At 32.8% G+C, this 27134-nt stretch overlaps 2 protein-coding genes across 3 annotated transcripts in view; one reads left to right on the top strand and one right to left on the bottom strand.

The window, feature by feature from the left end:
• Positions 1-622: 622 nt before the first annotated feature.
• LOC126829572 (ubiquitin-conjugating enzyme E2-22 kDa) lies at positions 623-13207 on the bottom strand. The gene is made up of 6 exons (XM_050559518.2): positions 13060-13207; positions 9964-10116; positions 9449-9531; positions 8721-8884; positions 7408-7472; positions 623-5924 (listed from the first exon to the last, which is right to left on the bottom strand). The coding sequence occupies exons 1-6, from the start codon at positions 13120-13122 to the stop codon at positions 5853-5855; spliced, it is 600 nt and encodes a 199-aa protein (XP_050415475.1). The 5' UTR covers positions 13123-13207; the 3' UTR covers positions 623-5852.
• Positions 13208-19948: 6741 nt separating this feature from the next.
• The window catches only part of LOC126830889 (ribose-phosphate pyrophosphokinase 1), a 15789-nt gene continuing 8603 nt past the window's right edge, over positions 19949-27134 (top strand). Inside the window, exons 1-7 of one of the 2 annotated variants that reach the window (XM_056102864.1) lie at positions 19949-20167; positions 21637-21820; positions 23732-23830; positions 24163-24287; positions 24599-24772; positions 24939-25098; positions 26490-26594. In XM_056102864.1, the coding sequence (XP_055958839.1) occupies positions 19995-20167; positions 21637-21820; positions 23732-23830; positions 24163-24287; positions 24599-24772; positions 24939-25098; positions 26490-26582 (1008 nt within the window). In that variant the 5' untranslated portion in view covers positions 19949-19994 and the 3' untranslated portion in view covers positions 26583-26594. The remainder of the gene's footprint in view (positions 20168-21636; positions 21821-23731; positions 23831-24162; positions 24288-24598; positions 24773-24938; positions 25099-26489; positions 26595-27134) is intronic. The other variant, XM_056102863.1, reaches the window with a different exon arrangement.

The raw sequence follows: 27134 nt of genomic DNA, 5'->3' as shown, positions 1-27134 counted from the left end.
ACACTGTAGAACCCATACTCCTCGCAGTGTTTCGTTTGATTATACCTAATCCCACTAAACACTGCTTTAACGAAAGCAAATTTATGTTCCAAATTATGACTGGTCAATGGTCCGATTAACAACCAATAGCTAACTGCATTACAAAAGCATTACGCTTAAAACAGAGCTCCAAATATGTTTACATAACGTTACGTCATGACTCACGATTTTATTATACCCAATTAACCACTGCATAGCAGAATATTTCAGAAAAACTAATAGCGTGACAAAGGAGGCTATCAACTCGAAAACAATGTAAACAATACTGTTAGGAGACGAACATACTTTCACCGTTTTTAATACCTTAAATCACTGTCCAATGTTTTAGGGAAGACCCAGAAAAAACAAAGGACTGTCATGTTGCTGTACATGGGATAGATTGGATTGAACGGGAAGAATAGACACACTCCCTCAAAAGCTCAAGTATCAGAAGCCAATCCAGCAATGGCCAGAGAGGGATTTCTCGGGCCATTGCTTCAGGAATATGTGTAGAACACTGTTTGAAAATAATTCTACCATCCAAAGAAACACAATATGTACCCAATATAATAACCTTTAGTAATTAAAAAAAGAAATAACCATCTTTATAATAAGTATCGATCTTTATTACGGTAGAGGAAAAAAACAAAGCGATATATTACATTAATGAACAAACACTTAACCAATCTCTTAATTTTAATGGTTTTGTAACACTGTTTGGAATCATGGACATCTAGTGTATTACTAACTCATAATTAATTTTAATGAACTGAAACTTTTATAATAATAATCAATAATAACACAAGCTTTGTAACATAATTGAACTGCTAGCCTAGGTCAAGAAAAGTCAAATTATTATTATATTTCATGTAAATCAAAACAAAAGCATACACTACATGATTTTATATAAATGCTTTAAAAACTTGTTCATTATATGGATAACAAAACAAAACCTTAACACTTTCGGCCAATGAATGACTTCCTCGGAGTGTTAAATATGAAATTGTCATTAAATTCAGCAGAAGGAGGTGTGGTTGTCTACACTTTTCCATCAGAATGACATTCTCTTAAAATAAACAAATGGTGAGAAAGGAAAATAGAATCACTAAAATAATATTTTATATCGGATAATCTAAATCTAACTTGAGATTTGTGGTTTAGTTATCAAAATAAATTTTTTATTGCAGATAATCTAAGCATATTTTCTAAAGATTAAAAGACAAAATATTTTAGATAATTAGACAAAGGGAACAAATGGCTGAACATAGATGTTTCATTTGAAACTGTAGATGATCCTCATAAATATTTCTTAGGAAATATGGATACAAAATACCTATTTAAATACTTGTAAAACAAAAAAGTTAAAGAAAAGGAATTGTTTTAAAGAGAAGTACCATTACCAGGAAATTCAATATCCTTAATTACATATACATTTACAAATCTATTTTCTAGGAAGAGCAACATACAATGTCATGTTTCTTTTTGCTGGGATTTAGATCCCATACTTGTATTCTACTAACTCAATCAGAATGATTTTTGACTAATTTTCAAGAGGATCTAATATGAGCATGCTGGATTTGAAAAGTATATTCAAATCACTACAGATACCACTAGTAATACTTTTCTTTATTAAAGAAAATGTGGTTAGATTGCTGGGAAACCAACTTTTAAAAATATGTTCTTTGTTTGCTCTGTGAAGGCTACCCATTAGTTATTTCTTTCTGTTTTACTTTTATATAAATTAAATATAATTAGCAACTATAACAGTAAAAGGTATTTCTTTTTTAATTTAAATAACAATGAAATTAAATAAATTGTAATCAACATGACCTTTGAATAGTTTATTAATAACTATAGCATTTTGTACACTGGAGGCATTGGAAAAATAAGTATTTCTAAAATAATACAGTTGAAGGCAACAACATCATATGAGCTTGCTCAGAACAAAAAGCTTTGTCACACACCATAATTAAGCCAATAAATTTTGGGAAAAAATTCTAAAAAATATTTTTTTATCAAAAGTAACCTCATCCTAATGTGGTAAATCACAGGGAAATGGCTTATAGATATATTATTGATATATCCATCATAATATTTCATTCTATCTTGCGTAACTATTTAAAACTATTACAAGGGTGGTTGCCGTCACCTGTTATTATATTGTCATCCACTGAATTCTCTCTTATAGTGAAGAGCCACCTCTCCTTTCATGCTTATTCTTAAAATATCACCAGTCCAACTTTCCTTAAGAGTTAGCTCAACTGAAGTTCCAGAATATAAAAGAAGAATAGAAATAAATTTAAAAAAAAAACCCAATTAGGTTATTGATGGACATTTATTCAAACTCTACCTTGAAAATACAATTGAAAACAATTAAATCAACTTAACTGGTTGTAACATTATTGATATATATAGGATATTTTAGGAAGAAAACCAATATTTTGTTCACTGTCAACAAAATGATAAATTCCATACGAAAAACTAGCAGATATTTAGTTGAATAGTTTGTGATTTTGGTAAATAATATATTATTATTATTCACTGATAATTTATAAAATTATAAAGTGGAATTATTACAGATTGGTTAAAATGTATATCTTTGGCACACAGTTATTAATTTAATTTAATGGCTCATGTCTCTTAAATTTTTATAAATTGGATAAAACACAAAAATATGGTTTATAATCCTCCAGATAACTTTGTATGTTATGTTTTACAAAACCTTTAGAACATATCAGATTTTTCAAAATTTGTGTGGATTTCATACAGTAAAGACATTTCCATTACCAATGTGATCCTAAATATATAACCATAAATTGGAAAAACATACATAACCTACCAGAAAAAACTAATTTGTAACCCAAAACATTGTCGAGATATTTCAACTAAAACATTTTTGACTATCTACAGATATAACATAGCCGCCATCATGGATAACACTTGCAAAATGCAAATGATGAATGGCTGAGCATTGTGCGAGTTATGTACTTGCTCAAATAGCAATATAAAGCTCAGTGATTAACAATCTGTAATAATTAACTTGTTTAATTTATTGAGGGCTTATGGGCAACTGGAGTCTATAAATTGATATTTTCTGGTCATTACAATTTCTTTCTGATAATAAATAACATAAGAGGGTCACACAGTTGACCCCATTATGCTTGATGGAATCTATCTTTGAATGTAACTTAAAGACTCGATGTGTCATTTAGCTCTATAGGAATCCCTAACAAATTACAATATTGTGAAACTTTAATCTCTAACAAGAATATCAGTCCAAAAATGATTTAATCCGTTAATTATTTACAAAGTTACGATAAACTGAAATTAACAAGACACCACCATCTTTTATTGGTAGTGGAGAAACCAGATGAGACTACTTTAAATCTGATTGAATCCAAGACAGGAGACGATCTCATCTAACGTTGGTATATTGATCAATTTGATATTTTAGCGGAAATGCAAATGATGCATCAAGCCTTTAAAAAAAATGTATGTTTTTAGATGCTGCATCAATTATTCATCAGTTCTAATTTTTTTTTAACAATAATAAATAACAGATAACCAATGCATTGAGATAGCTTCCATATGTCAACAACATGATGTTGTGAAGATTGGATATACTATACATGATGTTTTGAAATTGTGTTACAGTCCTTTACAATAAGGCAAATGAAACAATCTGCAGTAATCTGCACACATAAATAATAATAAACCGGGTGGTAGTAGCTTAATTAATAAGGCTGCAACAATATACAGTAGAATCTGTATGAGCAGCCACTCCTATTCAGCGACATCTCCTTGTAAGCAGTCACAATAAATTCCCCCTGTAAAAATTCTATTGTTTCATCTCTTTATTCAACGGTCACTCCTCTTAACACGGCCAGCGGTCACTATTTTACTCATAAATTCAACAAAACATCGCCCATTCAACGGCTATTGTTGAATGATACCATCTTGTCGTTCTTTTTAACACCCCCGCTAATCCCGTGAGTAGTAGTTAATTAACTGGACCCCCACTGATCAGGTAAAAAGAAATGCAAAAATAGCAATCAACCTGGGATTATCTGTTAAATTAATCTTTTGTTTTATTAAACGACTAACCTGATCATTGTTTTCACGCGTAATGACACATTATTTCATACTGATTGAATAAAATAAAAGTAACGAGTTTTGTCACGATCATCTGGTATCTCTTTTCCATTGCCACTTTGTTGTTAAACAGACGTTTTAGCGCCTCCTGTAATATTACACACGGAGTTACACCCCCTGTAAATAGGTGATAAAATCATCGATGTTTTTTTGTTCACATGCTTTTTTGATAAAATAAAATTAATTCATCGATTTTCTTCACAAAAATGGATAAATATTATCGAATGCATCACAATGGTAGACAGTAGTATCGAAGGTTGGTACAAATGACAAGTTTACAGAAGTTATGTGCGAGACTTGAGTAAAGATTCAGCGACGGTCAAATTTACCGATGCAAGTATTGATGTTCGTTTCCAATGCATCCAAGCGCAATATTTAATTTATGTCAGCACAAAAAGAACCAAGATTATATTAAGAGACCACTCCCGTTAAGCGGTCAGTCGTGAAAATTCCCTTGGGTGGCTGCTTAATGCAGATTCTACTGTATTGAAATATATAGCCATATCAATGGAAATATACAGTGGAAAAATATCCATTTCCTTAATGGGGAAATAAGTATCTCTGTAACCATGCTAAATGTTAAAGATGGGTTCCTGCGTACAAACTGGGTGATTTAATGGTATATATGGACCAAAAACATATTCAAACTAATTAATTTGTCATAATTATGCTTCAAATTCTTCTCAAACATTGTAATTGCGAAGGAATGCCCTGCTATTAAAATTCAATCAAACCAGGTCATGTTTACTTCACGTCTTGGGAGTCAGAGGAGAATTCATTGCATACATAAGACGATGTTGTCTTTAATCGCTTACTATTTATTACAAATATCGAATCCTAATTAAATTCTCGGATTATCCACTACCCGCGTCTTTTTCCGTCATTTTTATCTCAGAAAGTATTGTACATCTAACTCTTCATAATGTTTATCAACTTGTACATCAAGCACTCAATGTTCGCTTGTGACCTTTGACATCATGCGTGCAGAAGTTCCTAATCGTCGGGCTGTTGATTAGGGGAACCCTTACATTTTTGTCTTGTATACGCTCCATGAGTGTTTTTCGGGGAATCCAGTATTTTTCTAGTAAGATTGGATATCTCTACTTTCCATATATACCCAAATTGCCATACTTTTATTGGAAATAACCACCCGATAAACACTTTTCTGGGAACCCATCTTTAAATATACATGTACATTTTAGTTTAGAAATTTTGACAAATTAAATTTATACAAATACTATATCCTTGCTTATCTCTCGATAATATCACTGTTTTAAGACAGTCCTTTTAGAAACAGTCCTTGATATTAATTAAAACCTGATTTTTCTTGAATTAATAATAACAGATTCTTTATCACACTTAGTGATCATAAAAATTTGTTAACTGAAAACCATACATATTGCAACATACTGCAATATAGATTTGACTCTATCGTTGCAGCCTTACTGATAAACATGTATTATAATTTGAGAGATATTGTGTAAAAAAGTTCACAAAATGAACATATATTTATATACTATTTGGTAGAGTGTGGCAGACTAAACTTTGCAACGATAATCTTGTGAAGATGTAGTTCACTATTCACAGTTGTTTCATTGTTACAAATGAATATCAAAGTGTCCTGTCACAAAAACAATTCTTTCTCAGACTTTTTCATCACAATTTTAGTAGCAGGTTAAATATTAGTTTATTAAATATTCTGTAGCTCTCTCCAGATCCCAGCCTTTAGATGATAAAGCGGCACGAGCTTGATGCTATAAGAAAAGAAACAGTATGATATGTTAAGTCGTATTCAAGACTCAAGTCTTGTCTATCAGAACCTTACATTATTATCAGAATGTATGAACTGATATTTATTCATAATAAATTTTGCCACAGATTTGAGTATAATTAAAAATACATATGAAACAAAATAAATCAAAATTACATCCAATTTCAATATAATTCTATAAAGGTTTCAATTGCATTTCAGAATTACGAAGGCCTTTTAGTGCCAAACAAAAAAAATATTAATCCGTTTGAACGAGTTAGTATCTCGTTTGAACGAATTAGTATCTTGTTTGAATGAATTAGTATCTCGTTTGAACGAATTAATTATCTCGTTTGAACGAATTAATTATCTCGTTTGAACGAATTAGTATCTCGTTTGAACGAATTGGTATCTCGTTTGAACAAATTACTATCTCCTTTGAACGAATTAATTATCTCGTTTGAACGAATTAGTATCTCGTTTGAACGAGTTACCCGTAGTTCTGTTCACTGAGCTAGTGAAAATTCAGCTAAGGCACAATCTACCATTTTATTTAATAATTGGGTGCATTTCAAATCCACGTCCTTAATATATCATACATATACCTGTCTAATGCCTGTTTAAGCATATACATGACATAAACAATGACTTCACTACAATGTTGTGGCTAACCCAGGCTAACATTAAACAAATTGGATAATTTCCACGGTATTCTATACTAATTCCCCTTTTCACAAGTGCAGTTCCTTCTACTGGCGCTAACGCCAGAAATAGTAAAGAACCTACGCGCATTAAATCATATTATCTTTATTTGAAAAACACAATTCCTGCATGTCCCTTCCCTGCTTCTGCAGGCTACAATCGAAATATTAATTCGTTCAAACGAGATAACGAATACGTTCAAATGAGATACTAACTCATTCAAACGAGATAATTAATTCGTTCAAACGAGATACTAATTCGTTCAAACGAGATACTAATTCGTTCAAACGAGATAATTAATTCGTTCAAACGAGATAATCAATTCGTCCAAATGAGATAATTAATTCGTTCAAACGAGATACTAACTCGTTTAAACGAGATACTAACTCGTTTAAACGAGCTAATTAATTCGTTCAAACGAGCTAATTAATTCGTTCAAACGAGATACTAATTCGTTCAAACGAGATAATTAATTCGTTCAAACGAGATAATTAATTCGTTCAAACGAGATAATTAATTCGTTCAAACGAGATACTAATTCGTTCAAACAAGATACTAATTCGTTCAAACGAGATAATTAATTTGTTCAAACGAGATACTAATTCGTTCAAACAAGATACTAATTCGTTCAAACGAGATACTAACTCGTTCAAACGGATTAATATTTTTTGTTTGTTTGGCACTAATGGGCCTTCGTACAGAATAGATGAAATACATGGCTTACAATAATTGATGATGTTAACAGTATAAACAGTATCATGTGAATAAAATTTTATTACTCTTACCTCTTCAAATCCCATAGTTTTTAATGACAAAATTTTTGAATCTAAATCTGGGTATGACTTGGGACCTGTAAAGAGAAATAAATAGAATTTAGGACAACATATTACTGTAACACATACAATTATATTAAATGTGATACTATGGCAGGAAAGTTGTCTAAAAATTATCTCAATTTACTTACAGAACATAATAAGTTATCTATCCCTTATACTCAAGAAAATTAGATGCTGTGTTGATAAGTGGTGTTTAATCGTATAACATTTCGGTCTCAATTTCCTTCATCCGATACATACAATAAGACCATAAACAGGAAAAGAATTTACTCACAAAAGACTACAGATATATTTCTTCAGATGAAGATTTCAGAACAGAATATATCTACAAACTGACACTTTGTATTGCCACATATTGTGACACTACGTGGACGAACGTGACTATCTAATCAGGAATTTCCAGAAAATGGCCTGTAACACTAGGGTGACACTTATCTCGTCAGGACTTTTACGCTGCATATAAAACTTCAAGGATCAATTGACTCTGGAACACTTTTTTGGTTTAACTATATTTTATATCTTTATAACATCCATAATACAATGGTTATATACAGGAAACTACACACACAGCTATGGAATTAAATATAAGCTAAATATAAGTTCTCTATCCCCTGGCTTGGGTTTTGCGGCATTACGCTCTTCTTTCTAAGTCTACATGATGATCGCCCCCTCTTAAAATCCTACGAACTCCGAATGATGTCTTCACCCTAGCCTCTAAGCCAAGGAGACTGTGGGTATGAGGTTCCCCTAGGAACTCTGAGTGATGTCTAAAGAAACTTCAACCCTGCACGTTCCTTATAAAGAGGATACATGCATGAGTTATGTACTGACCAGGTACTTCCTTTGTCTGATTGAGCAGTTGCACAGAAGCTACCCTGGATTTAAACACGATGTTCTAATATGGACACCAAGGAGGATGAGCAAATGACGGGTGTCCACTTTTCTAAAGTGTGGGATTCCATATTTGGATAAGTGTTTCATTAATCCTATGTTAATAAAAAATGAGCTAATCTGTGCTCCAGGGACCTCCGACCTGGTGTCTTATCATAACGTAATAGGCCATCATTTAACACCCCAAGATAAATGGTGGCATAGACATCATTAACGTAGTCGTGAGAGGATATCATTTAACACTCCATTTGTTTAACCACTTCAATGTATTAAACAGTACATGATTTAGAGAACTTAATAACCTCTACAGTATATATATTATTACAATATAACCTAAACCATTAACCCAATCATTTAGTGTTATACCATACCTCCAGCATAAACTGCTGTCCAATGATGCGCTGTCTTTTCAAATATACTATGATTTTCTTTATACTGCTGGGCAACTACTGCATCTTGTGGATCATCAGGTTCGGCTGCAGCCAATAAAGCTTGTAATGAAAGTAAAACCGTTCGTAAGGTCATTGCTGCAGCCCTGAATTAAAAGAAGTCATTATTATTCGATATCATTATCACCCAAAATGTTAAACAATGGCATAAAGTTTAGGCGGTATAACACGATAAATACGTTGATCACTTAATTACCTGATCAATCCAGCGTATTATCAACAATAATCGTGTTGAGTGGTAGTTATACACTCAGTAAACTATATTAATTTTGGAATTTTGAATATTATTCACCATGTCTTGATGTCCGATTGGGCATATTCCCGGTCGGACAATTTTTGGCGTTTGGAAAATGGCGTCGGACACGTCCAGATACAGGCGAAATCCCATCCCTGTCATAAACTAAGATTTGGGATTTAAACACTAACGAACTAGTACCAGATATTTGGAATTTTGTGGTACACATGTGTTGATGATATCAATAATAAAAACAGATAAAAAAAACAAATCATTGACTCGGGGGACAATGTTAGTTCAACCATAAAAGCATTTCAGAACATAAGCCAAATTTTTGTTTTCAATCTTAAATGAGTACCAACAAGTTAAAATGTAAGAGAACTCAGATCTATGCTTTAGTCAGGTGGGTACCTACCATTGATCTTTTAATATATCTAGGCAAATAGCCCCAGTAACTGAACTTATATTTGGATGCCATATTTTTGTTAGAAATTTTACCTGCAATAGAAAGGTATTTTTTCAGCACAATATGTCACAAGTATTTTGTAATAAGCTTATCTTAAAGTAACATGTTAACCAAACAATTCATTTCAATCACTATTCAATTTAATCCACATTCAATGTACCCCACTTAACTTGTCCGATGTTCTGCGTTTATATAATCAATATAATCAAGCTAGACATAATTTAAGAAGTAGGTCCCATGCATTTTTCGCTACCTTTTAATTTACGGTAACTTCATCTCATTCTTTACTTCTTTCAAAACATTAGTTAAGTTAATATTATATCAATTGCAAAAGTGAGGGCTTTGATAGAAGAAGGTGGATACTCTCTTATTGTCTAAATAATACATTTTCTACAATACAATACCTGGTCTTAAGATAATTCTAAACTGTTGAAGTGGGAAAGTAAAAAGTTATTTGTACTCACTATTGGGGGATTAAAAGGGTATGTTTCTGGTATTTTAATTTCTAAATGAAATTGACCACCAGCATATGGTGTATCTGGAGGTCCTGCTATCTCTCCTCGTAACTCATTAAATGTATCATTTACCAATTCTACTTTTATATTACAAGCTGCAACCTGTTAAAGAACAAAAATTATATATCTATTTTGAAGACATTTTACCTGAATAAGCAAGGGTGATATGTACTTTGTACAGTAATGAATAACATATAAAATTGCTGAAATATGGTCCTTTCCAGTAAAATTGTACATATAAAATGTGGGCATATATAAATAAACTCATAGAATTTTTAAAATATTAGTATTTCAAAAGGGTCATATGCATGTAGTATACAACCATTGCTCACGCTGTCGATCGCCATTTCCGCCAATTGTGATAAAAATATAATTTTGGTGATAAAATATAAAATTTTTTCTGTATAGTGATTCTTTTTTAATCATGGCGATAATTTTTCTTTTTTTGCCACAAAACTTTAATTTCCAGCCCATTACAGTCTATTTCGTTTGGCAGAGTCAGTCATCAATCAATAAGGCCAGGTATCATGAATAGAGCTATCTTTTGTCTATTAATTCATCTCGGTTTAGTGTTGATAAGTATTTACAGTAAAAGTGGTAATAAACTAATTAAGAGACCAAAGATTTAATTAATTGTCTTCAAATACATATCAGTGTCTTTTTTGGTGGTTTCTATATATAATCTATTGCGCTTGGCTGAGTCAGTCATCAATCAATTGGGTATCAAGAATACAACTATCTTTTGTCTATTAATTAATCTTGGATTAGTGTTGACAAATATTTACAGTAAAAGTAGTAATAAACTAATTAGGAGAGAGAGAGGGGGGGTTTAACATCCACTTGACACAAACTAGGTCATTTTGAGACTAACACATGCTTCAATTTTATTTTAATAATTCGCTTGAGCATTGGGGTCTTTAGCAGTGGGAGGGAGGAAAGCAGAGGACCCAGAGAAAACCCACGAGGTTGGACAGGCGACCCTACTCTTTGTCACGTACAACCGGGGAATCGAAACAACGCCAGGTGATTCAATGACAGACCGTATGATATAACGCACACATGCTAACCAATCAGCCATCCACCCCCCCCCCCCCCCAACACCCTAAACTAATTAAGACACCAAAGATTTAATTAATTGTCTTCAAATACATATTTGTGTCTTTTTTGATGGTTTCTATATATGATCAAACTGGCAGACACTATATGAACAATATTCGATCGATTTGTTTGGGATTATGATGTTTGTTTGATCTTTTTCTTACTGCAATTGCCGGAAACGTTAATAAATGAAGCGAAAAACTAAACTGCCTTCTTCGACGTCCGATAATAACAGAAGAATGTCAGATTATTTTAGTATGCCACCACCAAAATGCTCCAAGACTAAAGATGATACTCTCTTCCATCTGATGATATTATATTCTTGGATGTTGAAGTGATTTTCACTTCCACAATAGGTCTAGGCCTACCTCAAAAGTCTGCGGCATTTGATATTTTTCATTGCCCAAACTCAAACGATCGAAATGATGTGCTTTGTTTTGATTGCAACACGTGGTGTCAAAATCTCTGTCAAAGTTAAACTACCCATGCAACAGCTTCACTGAATCGAAAATACAAGTAAATACATCAAATTTTATTTTTCAAGAGAGAATTGCGCAATGGATTTTATTTAACCAAAGTTAAGTAGATCTAGTTTGTTCATAATCAAAGAAATCCGTTTAAAATTTACAATGGTTTAGAGTTCAGACAGTACGGTAGTTATCAATTTATTTACTTATGTGGTGAGCTATCTCAATTCGAACAGAGTCTCAAAATAAAAGTCTGAGTATGTATGAAATTTAAGCGCCAAAATACAGAGGAATGGTGTTTTTATCTTGTCTCAAAATTTCAGCTCAAAATATTGAGTCATTTGGACGTGAATGTAAAAAATGCTTATCCGGACACGTAACCCTTTAAAGATTTCCGGTTAAATTTTTGGTTGAATGACCTGATAATTGATTCCTGTTCTTTTACTCTTTTAGAGGTCTATACAGTGAATAACTCATGTGTTGTACTTGATAACAAAAGGTAAATTTCACCTCACATTATTTTTATAAAATAAAAGGCTGGTTTTATCCAGACACTGCATAATACAGCTTGGGACACCGGTCTCCATTTCCAGATGAAGACTGACGGGTTTAAGTTGTTTGAAAACATATCACAAATATTGAGTTAGTTGCACGGCCATTATGTAGAGCATTTTAAGGGATTTTAACACAAAATTAAGCAGTTTTATTCTCCAACATATTATTGGGATTGGCCCTTTAATATAGAGTGAAGCTCTAAAGCACCGCGCAATTGAAAATGTCACCCACAGACTGTTGATTAAAAAAAATTTCAGACCGGAACCGGATACACTGGGCAAAACAGGCAATGCGCATGTCAACTTACCAAATCTCGCCCAAGCGAGATCACGTAACAAACAAAAATAATTCTACCCACCATTTCTATGACTATTTCTATGACGCGTCTAATCAATGACGTCACATATTTTTCAAGTCAATGAAAATAATTCTCACACTTTTTTGTTCTTTTTTTTTAAAAACAAAATTAATGTATAAAATTGAGATCTAATAGTAAATAAAAATCAATTCAGAAAAACTAAATTATTTAACATTTTTTGTATCACTTGAGAAAATTAATTATTAAGGTTTTGTATTTGACAATAATCAGCTTTGCTCTACTCAGGCAATGCCTGTTACATATTAACTTGTTTACTTGTTTAGTTGTTAAATTAAGATTAAAAGTAGGAAAGTTTCCCATACTCGTTCTAAATATGCCCAAGGTATTTAAATAACAGATTATGGAAATTAACAGGGAATTCAGACTGGTCTTTGCTTGTCATATTCATTGATGTTCATGTAGGTAAAGACCTATAGACCTTTTTTTTTTCTAAACAGTGACAATGAGTCTGAGTGACCTGAATTGGAATTGAATCAGTGAATCGTCAATGGGGTGGGATATTGTACATATTTCTCCTCCTTTATATCCATTTTGAGGGAAATATACCTCATCACTTTTGACAACTTCTTTGAATTCTCTTCTAATTCTAGCTTCAGCTATATTAGTCATTGTGTTACAATAAACTAAGTTAGAAATAAAATAAGTTCAGAAAGTAAGAATTATGTAGCATCTCTTATAAACAACTTCCGGTCTCTGCGAGCTTGCGCAATGAAATACATGTACTTTCATACGGATTGGTTTTGGAATATGGGTTGACTTTTTGTACAAAATAATTTAACCTTGTCCTCCAAATCGGCCTTTCTCACCCAGATCAAACCATGTAATATTTTATTTATTTATTTATTTATTTATTTATTTATTTATTTATTTATTTATTTTTTTGCTTAATCACTTAAAATGCTAAAAAATGTCAAACCGATAGCACTATTCGAACACGCATTTGGGATATTGAAAGCTTTGGGTAGCACGTCATTTCGGTCGCGCGTCATTTCGGACTCAACACAAACGTCTTTTCGGAAGTTGAAAAACTGTATGTATATTTTAGTAATAATGTACCAGCATTTTCTTTTGTTTTAGGTGAGGCTAAAGAAAGATCATTTACAATAATAAAGAAATTAAACATTGTTAGTTGTCTTTTATTTATCCCATAGAGACCCTCCATCAAGGCATTGGCCTAATAAACACCTACACAAAGTTTGAACATTCTAGCTCAATTAGAAGGAGAGTTATTGTGTCCCAAAAAGTGTGACGGACATACAGACAGACAGATAGATGGATGGATGGACAATGGACAGACAGACGGACGAACCCATTTTAACAGTCCCCTGCTTTCTTCGAAAGGCGGAGGACAAAAAAGTTCTTGTCTTTCTACCAATTTTCAACTCTTTGAGTGTAAAGGATTTAATTAGTTTAAACATATTTTATTGACAAATATCAAAAGGATTGAGCACAAGTTTCAAAAACTTAGAAAAGCCCTTTCCATACATAGAAATGATAGACATTATTTAATACTAACAAGATTTCGAAATAGTATATACAATAATAAATAATTTATAAGTAATATAAGTAAAGTCAGATGAATTATATCTCAAAGCTCTATATAAAATAAGTGAAGAGGTGATAAAGAGAATATAAAATTATATTTAAAACATTGAAAAATAAAGTTTAATAAATGGTATATAAATGAACTGATGCATGTATAAAATGATAAAAAGAAATAATAATAAAAAATAAAAAAAAAAATGGGGGGTGGGGGGTGCGGAAAAAAAAAAAAAAAAAAAAAAAAAAAAAAAAAAAAAGTTATCCACCAAAAAAGCTAAAGCTAATAATTTATTCTAAGATGTAACTACTAACAATAACTTTTATTTAAATTTAAATCGTTTTGAAAGTTTGATATATTTGTGAACTTCAAGGAAAAGGTTTGTATTCATCTCCATTGACAATTCTGAATTGCCGCACAATAGGATATCTATATTTATCACAGAATAACTTGACAATGTATTTAATAGTTCAGCACGAATTACATCATATAAGTGACATTGCAGGAAATAGTGTTCGGCATTTTCTATAAATTTGCCACAAGAACATGTGGGATCATTCACAACGTTTATTTCATACAAATCATTTTGCAACGAACTACACCCATGCCGTATTCTAGTGTGAATAATATTTTCATGTCTATTACCTTTACAGTAGTAGATTGGCGCTTTATGTATTAAGGAACGTAATTTTTGTTTGTATAGATATTTGAAGGATTTAAGAGTGGTTGATTGCTTTATGGGGTCCTCTAATAATTCCCAATCTCGAATTGTTGTGGGGAAGTACGAAGTTTGGTGTAATGCTGTTCTACAATAAGGATATCTATATTCGCTAATGTTTCTTAAATTGTATTTTTGTGGTGTTTGTTGATAATATTCTAGAATGTCATATAAGTATGCTGGGTTTCTCTGATTTTTAATTTGAAAAAATGTGGTTTAATTTAATTAAATCAACCTGTCCATAATATAATATTTATTGTACTGGACATAATAAACAACAACAACAACATATTCCAGTTCTAATCATTCTCAATAATATAGCTACGAATCTATTGTGGATAGTAAAATATTGCGTAAAATGTGCCGATCCTGTCCGTGCTCGACAAGAAGGCCTCCTGTCATTTATGTAAGTTTTATAAAATAAATGTATGTTTTATAAAATAAATGTAGCGTAGGCTACCTGGAATCCAGAAATAAAGCTTTTTTTTAAAACCAATAATGTATGTTATGCCCAGCATTAACATTTTAAAATTTTAATCATAAAACACTTCTTGCGATTGATTCCACCCACAGTAGCTTACACATCGCAATAAAATTGGTCTCCAAAAGCCACCCTTTTCAAGAGAGTTTATGGGAATGATAGCTAGACCGGGCTTTGCCAGGTGGATCTATATAGTACCATCTCATATTTTGAAACACGGAGGGTTGAGAGATGAAGTTTCTTATCTAGGACTTGCCATGTTAAGTATAGGATAAAGCCATCCTTTTCAAGAGAGTTTATGGGAATGATAGCTAGACCGGGCTTTGCCAGGTGGATCTATATAGTACCATCTCATATTTTGAAACACGGAGGGTTGAGAGATAAAGTTTCTTATCTAGGACTTGCCATGTTAAGTATAGGATAAAGCACGAGACTGAAGTTATACTGGGGAAAGAAAGACGGAAGAATAGCCCGTTACAGGTTTAAAGAAGAATAACCTCAAATTCCCCTGGATATCCAAACCGCAAGTTATTCCGGGCATAGAATATACCCCAAAGATCAAAGAGATTTACCGTTATAGGTTTATAATAAATAACTAATAAATAATCTATATAAAATTTAAGGCCTAAAGAAGGACCTGCAATGGGCAGATTGACCCGGTTTGTTCTCACTTTCCCAGCAGATTAACCATACTAATTAAGCGGATTAGGGATTAGCTATAGATTAGTGAGTTATACTCTGTTTTAATTATTGCATGAACAGTTCAATTCAACCTATGACATGTGTGAACTATAAATCACTGTCTGAATTTTCGTTCATATGTCAGTTTAATTTTATACTTAATTACGCTGAACTTTGTTTGTGATAAAGGTTTATTAAATAGTTGAAAGTTCAAAGTGTATGTCATTCCAAAATGGCCAATGCACAGGTAAACGTTAGGTTCATTCCAAACTCGAGAGGTACTCGAAGCCTAGTTAATGATAATTATAAGTTTAGTGTTCAGACAAGAAGAGGAGCCCCCATTAACTGGAGGTGTACTGTTCGTAAATACCCTGCTACTTGCAATACCAGGAATGACCTGGTTACTACCTACAGAAACATCCATAATCATCAAGCTGATCCAACCAAATTAAAAGTTGACATGTTTTTATCAGCAATGAAAGAATCGGTTAAAGCAGATTCTAAGCCAATTCCAGCAGTTTACCAAGAAGACTTTATATGAATACGGAAATTTGATATCACATTTAGTCGGATTTTAAATATACATGTACAATACTAAATTTGTTAATAAAATAACTTGTATGTAAAGTAGTTATTATTGATATGAAAAATATATATGTACATGCTAAATTTGTTAATAAAATAACTTTTATGTAAAGTGGTTAATATTGATATGAAAAAGACTATAGTTTTAACACCATTGTTACCCTAATTAGTACTGGTCCAATGATTTTACCTGGAAAACAATAGCTGCTGGGAAAGTGAGAACACCCCATTGAGCCCTTGGATAATGCCGGTTTAATTAGTGCCAGGCGATGGACTTAAATTTCGAACAAAGAGAGAGAGGGGGAGAATTGGGGTTTAACGTCCACTGGACACAGACTAGGTCATTTCGGAACTATCATATAGTTTAATTTTATTTCAATAATTCGTTTGCGCGTAAGGATCTTTAGCAGTGAGAGGAAACCGAAGGACCCGGAGAAACCCCTCGAGGTAAATTTCGAACACACTATTTAAGGAAATTTAAGAGGTGTTAGTGTTACCGAACGTAGCAATCAAGCCAAAACAATGCTCATCCTTTACAGCTTCGAATAATATAAAGTTCTAAATGTCGATTAGAGCTAAGCGAAAAACCCCAAAATATGTTTCTTCAGTTTTAATTTGTACATATAAAGAAAACGGCGAGACAAACGCAGTGATGCGAAATATATATATATATATATATGCATTTTTAATTACATTTTCGAATATCCACATTTGATCGAGCACACCAATGTCTTGCGAACTTTCACTCAAAGATATGTTTCAGTCCGTTATTCTTTAAACTTATTATCATAAAAGTCTGCCATTGAGTCGACTGGCGTGGTTTCGAATCCCCGGTTGTACTTGACAAGGAGTAGGGTCGCCTGTCCAACCTCGTGGGTTTTCTCCGGGTCCTCCGGTTTCCTCCCACTGCTAAAGACCCCTATATACGCTTAAGCGAATTATTGAAATAAAATTAAACCATATGTTAGTCCCGAAATGACCTAGTTTGTGTCGAGTGGACGTTAAACCCCATTTCTCTCTCTCTCTCTCTCTCTCTCTCCCTCTCTCTCTCTTTAAACTTATACATGTATTGTAAAAGAAAATTAACCGTGCATATATTTTATAAAGTTTTTATTTTATTACGTCCGAGGCTTTTTTAGAATGTCAACTGAGAAATACTCCGAAATATAACCTGCCAGAAAATGGGCAATCGATTTTTAAAACCTTTTTCACATCATTTACCACCACCTAATATCGATGCCACTCGGTAGAGAGTCCACTGAATGTGTGTCCTCGTCACGCCCTTGAATAATAAATGATGTGCCACTGCAGCAGGACGATTTACCCAATACTACAGATACCACCCCAATATCACCACATAATGGTGCAAAATGAGCATCTTATCCGATGTTTTTTAAACTAATGAGATGTATCGTGGAAATGTACTTCAAGTGCGATTGCCGATGTCTGGTACCCCACCCGTCACCAAAACAAGCAAATCAGAATTCAATACTACCAAATACTTATCAAATACCAGTCAATATTATTTAATAACAACCTAATATCGTCAATAGCAGCGCATCAGTATAATTACTGCAACGAATATTCGATAATTTGCAGAAAATTGAAATATTTACGCAGTTATCTACCTTTGCAACTGATAAATAGATTTTAGATTCCTACTCAGATTAATCATCTTGATGGAAATGATATGAAATGAAATGGAGTTTAACCCTACTGTTTTGCTCCGTACTGGGCTAATGAAGACGGGCATACCCCATACAGTGTGCTATGAGGGAAATTTTGACCGGACAGCGGCACTACGGCCTATTCCAACTGTCAAGGGATCTTTCACGTGCAGAACACCAATGCGTACACGGGACCAGGGGTTTTCGCCCCATCCGAACGACTAGACAGCTGTCCTTGTCCTATATCACTGACAACCCTGTAAACCCTGTTTACATCTCGTGACCTTGACGAAATCTGAAGGTGGTCTTGAGCAGGTTTTGTCACGATTTGATGACAAAAAAGTTACTGGCCTATAACTCCCTTAATTTCCAATTAAACCGACCCCAAACTGTATTGCACATAGCTTAAAGATATAATAAACCAATTTCCATTGAAATAAGAGTGAAACCTTACCGCATAATTATTATATGATTTTGAAAAAAACACAACTGCTACGCGAAATTTCTGTCCATTTTAAAATGACCGTTATAGAACCTTTTAAACCTGTAACGGTAAATCTCTTTGATCTTTGGTGTATATTTTATGCCCGGAATAACACACGGTCTGAAAGTCAGGGGCGGCTTTGGATATACAGGGACATTTGGGGTTATTCTTCTGAAAATTTAACCTGTACCGGGTTATTCTTCCAGGGTAGGTAATTTCCCATAAGAAAACATGATATAAGGTTTTTCTTACAGGAATTCTGGGATATTCTCATCTTGCGTACATGTAAACTTAGACGATTTATAAGCAAGATAAAGTCCTCGACTTCGGTTATGCCGGGGAAGAAAGACTTCAGAAAAAACCCTCGGCCTGCTGGCCTCGGGTTTTCTTTTTCTCGGGTTATTTTCTTCAGTCATTCTTTCCCCAGCATAACCTCAATCTCGCGCTTTATCCTACACAGAATTATAACACGCACGTGATTTCACGTCACCTTAAACATACAGAAAAACTGTTCGATTGTAAATTGACTGGCAGAAAGTTGCCAGTGAATTGACTGTATTTTAACATTGACTTGTAAATTTACAATTAAGTGGTAGCTTTAGATTTACAAACACCATGTAAATTTACAGTGAGTGTAAAATAACTTGTTCTTGTAAATAGAAAGTGAGGTAAATTTACGTTCACTGTAAATTTACACTGTGGTTGTAAATTTACCTCAAAGTTATCTTACACTCACTGTAAATTTACACTGTGGTTGTAAATTTACCTCAAAGTTATTTTACACTCACTGTAGATTAACGTGGTGTTTGAAAATCTAAATCTACCATTTATTTTAGGGGTACATTTACAAGTCAGTGTTAAAATAAAGTGATTTTACTGGCAAAATAATTCTCACACTTCACTTTTTTGTTCAAACAAAATTAATCATACAATTTGGATCTAAATTAAAATCAATTTGGAAAAACGAAATTATTTAACATTATTTGTATCACTTGAGAAACTTAATTATGAAGTTTTATATTTACAATGTAACAACAATATCACATCAGCTTCGCTTAACTCAGGCAATTCCTGTTACATATTATAATTATGAGATGTGTAATGCTTTAATGCTTATTCGGCTAACAACCATTACTTAGGCATAGCCTGTCTTTCATGGTGACGAAAATGCAGAGGCCGAAGAGACGGATTTTGGCGGGGTGTTTTCCCCATAATTTCAACCATAGAAATCCTTCCCACAAATCTTTCCATCAGCTTGACTTGTGGTCGACTTCTCTTATAGAATGACTGGATAATCGAATACGTATATCCCGCGAAAGGGCTTGATGCCAGAAAAGAAATCGAGGACGTTGACTGGAGAGATAAATAACGATAAAATGCCTAATATCAAAGTATTTAGTGGCACTACACATCCCGATTTAGCGGCAAAGATATGTGAGAGACTGGGTATTGAGCCAAGCAAGGTGGTCACAAAGAAATTCAGCAATGGCGAGTGTTGGTGAGATTGTGTTAATTTATTTTAGTTAACCAGTTTCGTCCATGCGTGATGCCAATGCTTACTGTAGTAAGGAGGCCATAAAGGGAGACAGTCACTTATGCGTTTGTTTACAGAACTACGTTACTACGTAGTTCTACGTTTTATCGGATTAAAAAAAAAACACGAAGAGGGAATTATATGATTGAACGGCACAATATAGTTCAATATTGTAGATTGATTGTCTATAGATCTAATTTTTGCTAATGAAAAATAAAAATATTTGATCAATTTAAATTTAAAGATGCATTCCCATTTATTTATAGGGTAGTTATTTTCCAATAATAAGTATTGCAAATTTGATATATCGAAAATAGACACCCACTCCCATTACTATTAGAAATATATACCGGTACTGGATTGACTGGAAAACACCCATAGGACAAAAATGTAAGGGGACTATTAACTTAGTCTTGTTGGCTGTCCGTTTGATGTTTCATCAATGGTTGTATGAATGATGTAGGAAGTGTTTGGGTTTGTTGATTGAATGGCTAGCGGTTGTGAGAACAGATCTGTGGGTAATCCACTAGTAACACTAATGCTGATTAGTTAATCAAATGTCTGACGTCATAGGTTCACTTGCCGCTCGTATGACCTCTGACGTGACCTATCGCAACAACCGATCAGATCTTCATGTAGTGTAGGCCATCAAAAGTATAAAAAAACAAAACGAAATTTAGATCTGTATTTTAATCAGATTGGATAAAATTTACAGCTTGGCTTGCATGGGATAGTTTCTTCTGATTAAAATTCTTCGTGCTAGAGGGATTGAATCAAACTTTATATAACGTCCTGGACAACTGCCACTCACCGTGTGTAGGCCGTAATATAAAGTCCTGGAGGTATTTTCCCCAACTTATTCTTCGAACACGATCGCAGCGTGTAAGACGTTATATTACGCCTGGTCGAGGAAATCTAATTGAAGGGAGACAACTCTATTTACCGTTAGTTTTAATTTGGTTTCAGACTACCAAATTTTGTATTCAGGAATGAAAAGGTCCAAAATGACGTTTTTCATCAAATTAATTACGCAATAGGGGGTAGTTAACGTTTTAAAAACTACGTAGTTAAGGGGTTAAGAAAGTAATTTAAAATCTTTGTATAGAACTAAGGAATTTGTTTGATAGCGATTCGTGAGTGCTGAAAAGTGGAGGATGTGCAATCATATGATGTTAATCTTTTTATGCGAGTCGCCTTATTTCATTTGGCAATATCGCCTCAAATAATTCATTTAGACATCTAAAATCTCACAGATTATTGTGAGGAAGGTAGGGATGGAACTGAATAATATAAATTGAAACCGAATGGAGTTAATCTCCTCATACCGCCTTGTCTCCCCTTAATGAATAGTTGTGAAAGAAAACATACTCTTGAATTTAATTTCTGGGTTAGAGTGATAATGTCTCTTTAAATTCCTTCATTATTAATTTCAGTGTGGAGGTTGGTGAATCTGTTCGAGGAGAAGATGTATATATTGTACAGAGTGGATGTCATGAAGTTAATGATATGCTTATGGAATTGCTAATTATGATCAATGCTTGTAAAATAGCTTCAGCTTGTCGAGTTACTGCCGTCATTCCGTGTTTTCCGTATGCACGTCAAGACAAAAAAGACAAGGTAGATTTTTTATGTTGAATGATTTCAGTAAGCCCAATGTACCATATTATTTATTTGTCATTTATACTTTCAACAGACACTAACCATTTATCAGTAACTTCAAATTCTTACTGTAGCAGCAGAAGCAGACAAGTAAATTTCAGTCTAGCGTTGTCTGTTTCTTTTAGTCAATAAAAACACATTAGTGTACGACTGTGCACTAATTGGGTTGAATACAATATGGTAGCTGATTCTTATAATGTTTTTAAAGCGCCCCCATCAAATGATCAAATTGGGGTTGTTATTGTGGTTTGACTAATGGTTACTTGTTAATTATTGATTTAAGATGTGGAACTGGAATATAAAAATGTCCAGGTGTTGCTATGTGGTTTTTACTGCGAGCACTTTACTTTTCCACATAAAGCCAGCGGATTCTTTTTTCCGAACTGTTTTTTTCTATCCGCTCTGACGACGCCAAACATCAGTCAGTTGGACCTCCTGTGTTAACCTTATTATGACAAAAGGAGAAGACGACCCGCCCTCTCTTCTCACGACAGCGAATTTATAAGTGTGCTTTAAGAAACTTTTGGTATCCGAGGACTTTTTATTTTGTGTTTATAACAATTTTCAAGTGTAAATAATTTAATTAAATCAACCTGTCCATAATATCATATTCATTGTATTGGACGTTAAATCTTTAATAAACAACAACAAGAGCAAAGTCTTGCATCAGAAAAATGGTAACAGGTTGCATGAATTCATAAACACTTGAAGATATAATAATATTGTCTTAGATTTCTGAGTATATTTCTGCTTAAAATGTTGTATTTGGACAAGTAATATATTATTATATTATATACATTATTGTGATTAGAGTGGATTTTCTTGACCTATCAATATAAAACCTTTTGTAATTGATAATATAGCCTTGAAACAGAATTGCATTATTATTATTTCCAATAATCTGTTTTTTTTAAATGGGGGGGGGGTCACCTTTAATTTTGCATATAGTTTACACTTGCTCTTTAGAATTTAGATCATAAGGGTTCTCCCACTGCGAGCTAGCAAATTATTGATATAAATTTAGTCCAGATATGACCCAATTCTTCTCAAACTCCCCACTGTTTATAAGCAGCTCTATTTAGAATCTAATAAAACTGTCAACATTTTGCAACAATTTCATTTATAGGCTATTTTTGGACTTTTGCATGCATTGTTTTTAATTAAGTAAAAAGATAGCAATTGTTTAAATACACAATGCAATTTTCAAATGTACATTCTAAAGTACATGTACAATGTTTAGATTTCTTTTTTGGTCAAGATTAAGATTAAATTCATAAACGGTATGAATAATCAGAAGAATTTGATGCATATTGTGATTTATACTTGTCATAGGCCTTTGGAATAGGTTTATCCTAACAGTTTACAATGAGACAGATTTAGTAGCAAAAAATATTGCAAGGTTTTGTTTATGTTCAATGACCTTTTGAACTTCAATCATTCAACATACTAATAATACTAATCAGTGTAGATAGAGTCTTATTACTTCTTGTTAAATATATTTCTTCTTGGATAAGCCAAATAGATCAATTTATATATGTAGGTTTTGTGATATGGTCTTATTGAATGTTTTCTCCATTTGTTTCATTCCTCTAACATTGTATTGTAGTTTTATACTGTCAATTAAATACAAGGCTTTTATAATAAATTTTCAATGGGCCTTACACCCCATTAAAATACAACTATCGAATAGTTGGATATTTAATAATACACATTATTTTAGATATTGTTTTCTCTAACCATTAGTTAATTAAAAAAGAAATCGAATTGCCTTTTATTTTCACACCATTGATTGTATATCCAGACATAATAGATAAACAAATTTATAATTTAATGTTTAGTTAAATGTTTTTAAACATTCAAATATTTCAGAGTCGTGCCCCAATATCAGCTAAACTTGTGGCTAATATGATAACGGTGTCAGGTGCTGATCATATCATAACAATGGATCTACATGCTTCACAAATTCAGGTCAGTAAGCTCGTGAATTTATGATATTTTGTTGGAGTCTTTTTATTTTAAACAATATTTTTATTCAGGTTGTCTGAATGGGATTGGGGAACAGGCTTAGCCTATGTAAAACCCCTCTCCCTATTTTGTTGGAGTCACTCTGAGTCTGTTGTGAAATTGGGTTTGGATGGTTGGCCATTGTTAATCAAAACTTTCAAATGAAATCTGGTTCTTTCTGCATTGCATTAAATTTGTCCCATTCTCTAAAATAAATGGTATAGACCTCATAAGGACCACAAGCTAAACAATGTGTACCAAAAGACCTTCAAACATTTTTCATTTTTTGTTACCAGGGTTTTTTCGATATCCCAGTAGACAATTTATATGCTGAGCCTGCAGTATTAAAATGGATAAAAGAAAACATACCTGATTGGAGAAATTGTTGTATAGTATCACCGGATGCAGGAGGGGCCAAAAGGTTTGTTTAGGGAGGCCATTATATAATCGCCATTTAACAAATATTATTCACTCAATATCCCTGTCATTTATGGTAGATGATAATAATTTCATTCATTTGATAAACAACAAATTTGGTAGAAATAAATTGAAACAAACTGATAGAAAGAAGACAATAAAATTTATTAAATTGAATAAAAAGTAAATTTTGATTCAATTAAATGATGTGATGAAAAGTTTTGTTTTAAGATTTTTCTTGAAAGATAAAATGTTGTCTATTAAATAAATTGTATTATTTTATTTTAATAGAGTTATTTAATTTTTATTAAACAGAGTTACATCTATAGCGGACAGATTAAATGTAGATTTCGCTTTGATCCATAAAGAAAGAAAGAAGGCGAATGAAGTAGCGTCCATGGTATTAGTTGGTGATGTCACCAATAGAATTGCGATTTTAGTAGATGATATGGCGGATACATGTGGAACTGTTTGTCATGCAGCAGAAAAGTATGTGTTTAATTTAATAAGTCATTGTAGGCCTAATGGATGACATCTGATACAATCTTTGTCATTTTTGGTTGAGTTTGGAATACGCATCCATTTAGTGAGTCATTAGTGATATCAGTGTTTAACACTGTTTTGTAAATTGTATATGAACTCTCTATATTTTAAGGTTATTAGAAGCAGGAGCTTTAAAAGTTTACGCCATCTGTACTCATGGAATATTTTCTGGTCCAGCCATTACTCGTATCAATAATTCAATGCTGGAATCTGTTGTCATCACCAATACAATTCCTCAAGAAGAACAAATGAAACGGGCTCCAAAAATCCAGGTATGTATGATACAAGACTCTTGTTAGTATTGAAAATATAATTATATTTTGCTGGAAGGATTTGTGTATAGTCAAAGGCTTTATCGATTTTGTATTTACAGACTGCTTTAATAGTAGGTCTATATATCAGTTTATTTGAATACTTCAAAGAAAGAATTTGTTCTGATATTTTCTGCATCGTAGCTATCTTGGGGGTACGCTTGCTTCAGAAATAATTGTTATCTTGAATAATGTGTCTTAAATCAGGAATATGTATTGTTCGATGTGTGTGAATATAAAATAAAATTTTATCAGTAGTATTTTGGTAAAGTTATTTACCGTATATCTATTGTACATAACAGTTAATTAGCACAGTAACACATTTAGTTGTAGATAGAATTATGTCTAATTTTCCAGTGTGTAAATAGAATCTAGGCATTATATATGAAGTGTAATAGTAGATTGGTCCATGGCCTCAAATATTTCTGCAAATAAAAGTTGAACCTCCTACTTACCTGAATGTTGCATCTCAGATGAAAAATTATCGTTAGATTGCATGTGGCACTGCCCAACCTTGTTAGTTTTTCAGAGTCCTCCAGTTTCCTGCCTCTGCTAAAGATGTGTATACGTGCAAGTGAATTATTGGAATAACAAAATTGTAACATATGTTAGCTCTGAAATGACCTAATATTGTGTTGACTTTGATTTGATTGTTGATGAATAAAGTTTTGTCAGGTTGACTTCATTATAAATGTTAAAATTAACTCCAAAATATCGCTGATTTGTTGTATAATGACATTGGACCACTCTAGTAATAGCATAAGTTTATAAGACTAATATTTTCAAGTATTCCTCCCTTTTGTTGTGTTTCCTCTTGAATAGTAGATATTAAAATAACAATTACACTAGCTTCATCTTCATCAATTGGGGAAAATTTTGATCTTCTTGTCAACCAGACACAAAGCTATGTCCGGTACTAAATTGACAAAATTATGACCAGAATAGTCATGTACAAACATATGTTTGTTACTCTTGTTCAAATGGCTTTTTGCTGTGTAGGCATACTATGCTTTTGTATTGACAATATTTAGAATTGGTAAATAAATATAACCCTGTGGCTTTTTTGAGAAATGATTACTGTCATCTAAATGGTGGTAATCTGTATCCAGGACATATTTTGGCTTGTTGACTAAGATTAATGAAGATAATTCTAGATAGTAACCTCCCATTATTTAAATAATTTGATCCCATGATATAAAGAAAATGTGTATGATCCCCAAACTCTCACTTCCTTGAAAATGCATGGAATTTAAGTATCTGTATGTGCAGCTCACTTTCTGTGGTTCAATTTTATTCAAGTAAATGACTTCTTTTCACTCTTTTTTTAATGGCTGTGCTGTCTTTTATTTCAGTGTATTGATATCTCGTCGATATTAGCTGAAGCCGTGCGAAGGACTCATAACGGCGAATCTGTCTCTTACCTATTTTCCAATGTGCCTTTGTAGCTGGAACTCTAGGTGTGTTAGAATGTGCATGTTTCTGTTGAGTTTCAACATCTTGTTGATAGATTCAAATTGGTGTCAAAATATTATTGACAAGCCCTATAGCATGGTGTGAAATACTTTAGTATTCTGTGTTTACTTTGTTCAATATCCTATATTCCTCTCGTTGTTTTTTTGTTCGTCTCTCCATTTAGTCTTTGAACCAAAATTTTAAATTATATTACTGTAGTCCTTTGTGGGAACCTGAACCCAGCTTTTTTGACCGTCTATGCTTTCATATAAATTCTTGCTTACTTTTCTCAATGACATTTTAAAATAGTAAATAAATTTGAATTTAGCTGTCTGACAATTAATAGTCCTGTTGTCAAGATTAGATATTTTTATACGCCTACATTTTCATGTGGAGGTATTATACTGTCGCTCCTGTCCTTCGACAATTTGTTTGTTGACACTGTACAGGTCACAATTTTTATCTGATTTTTACGAAACTTGAAATATAGGTTTATCTCCAAAAGATCATGGTTCCTTTGGATATTGGCATGTATCAGATCGAAA

Source organism: Patella vulgata, chromosome 8 (assembly GCF_932274485.2).
Source record: "Patella vulgata chromosome 8, xgPatVulg1.2, whole genome shotgun sequence".
NCBI classification, from domain to species: domain Eukaryota; kingdom Metazoa; phylum Mollusca; class Gastropoda; family Patellidae; genus Patella; species Patella vulgata.
This window is presented reverse-complemented; position numbering and strand designations above follow the sequence as displayed.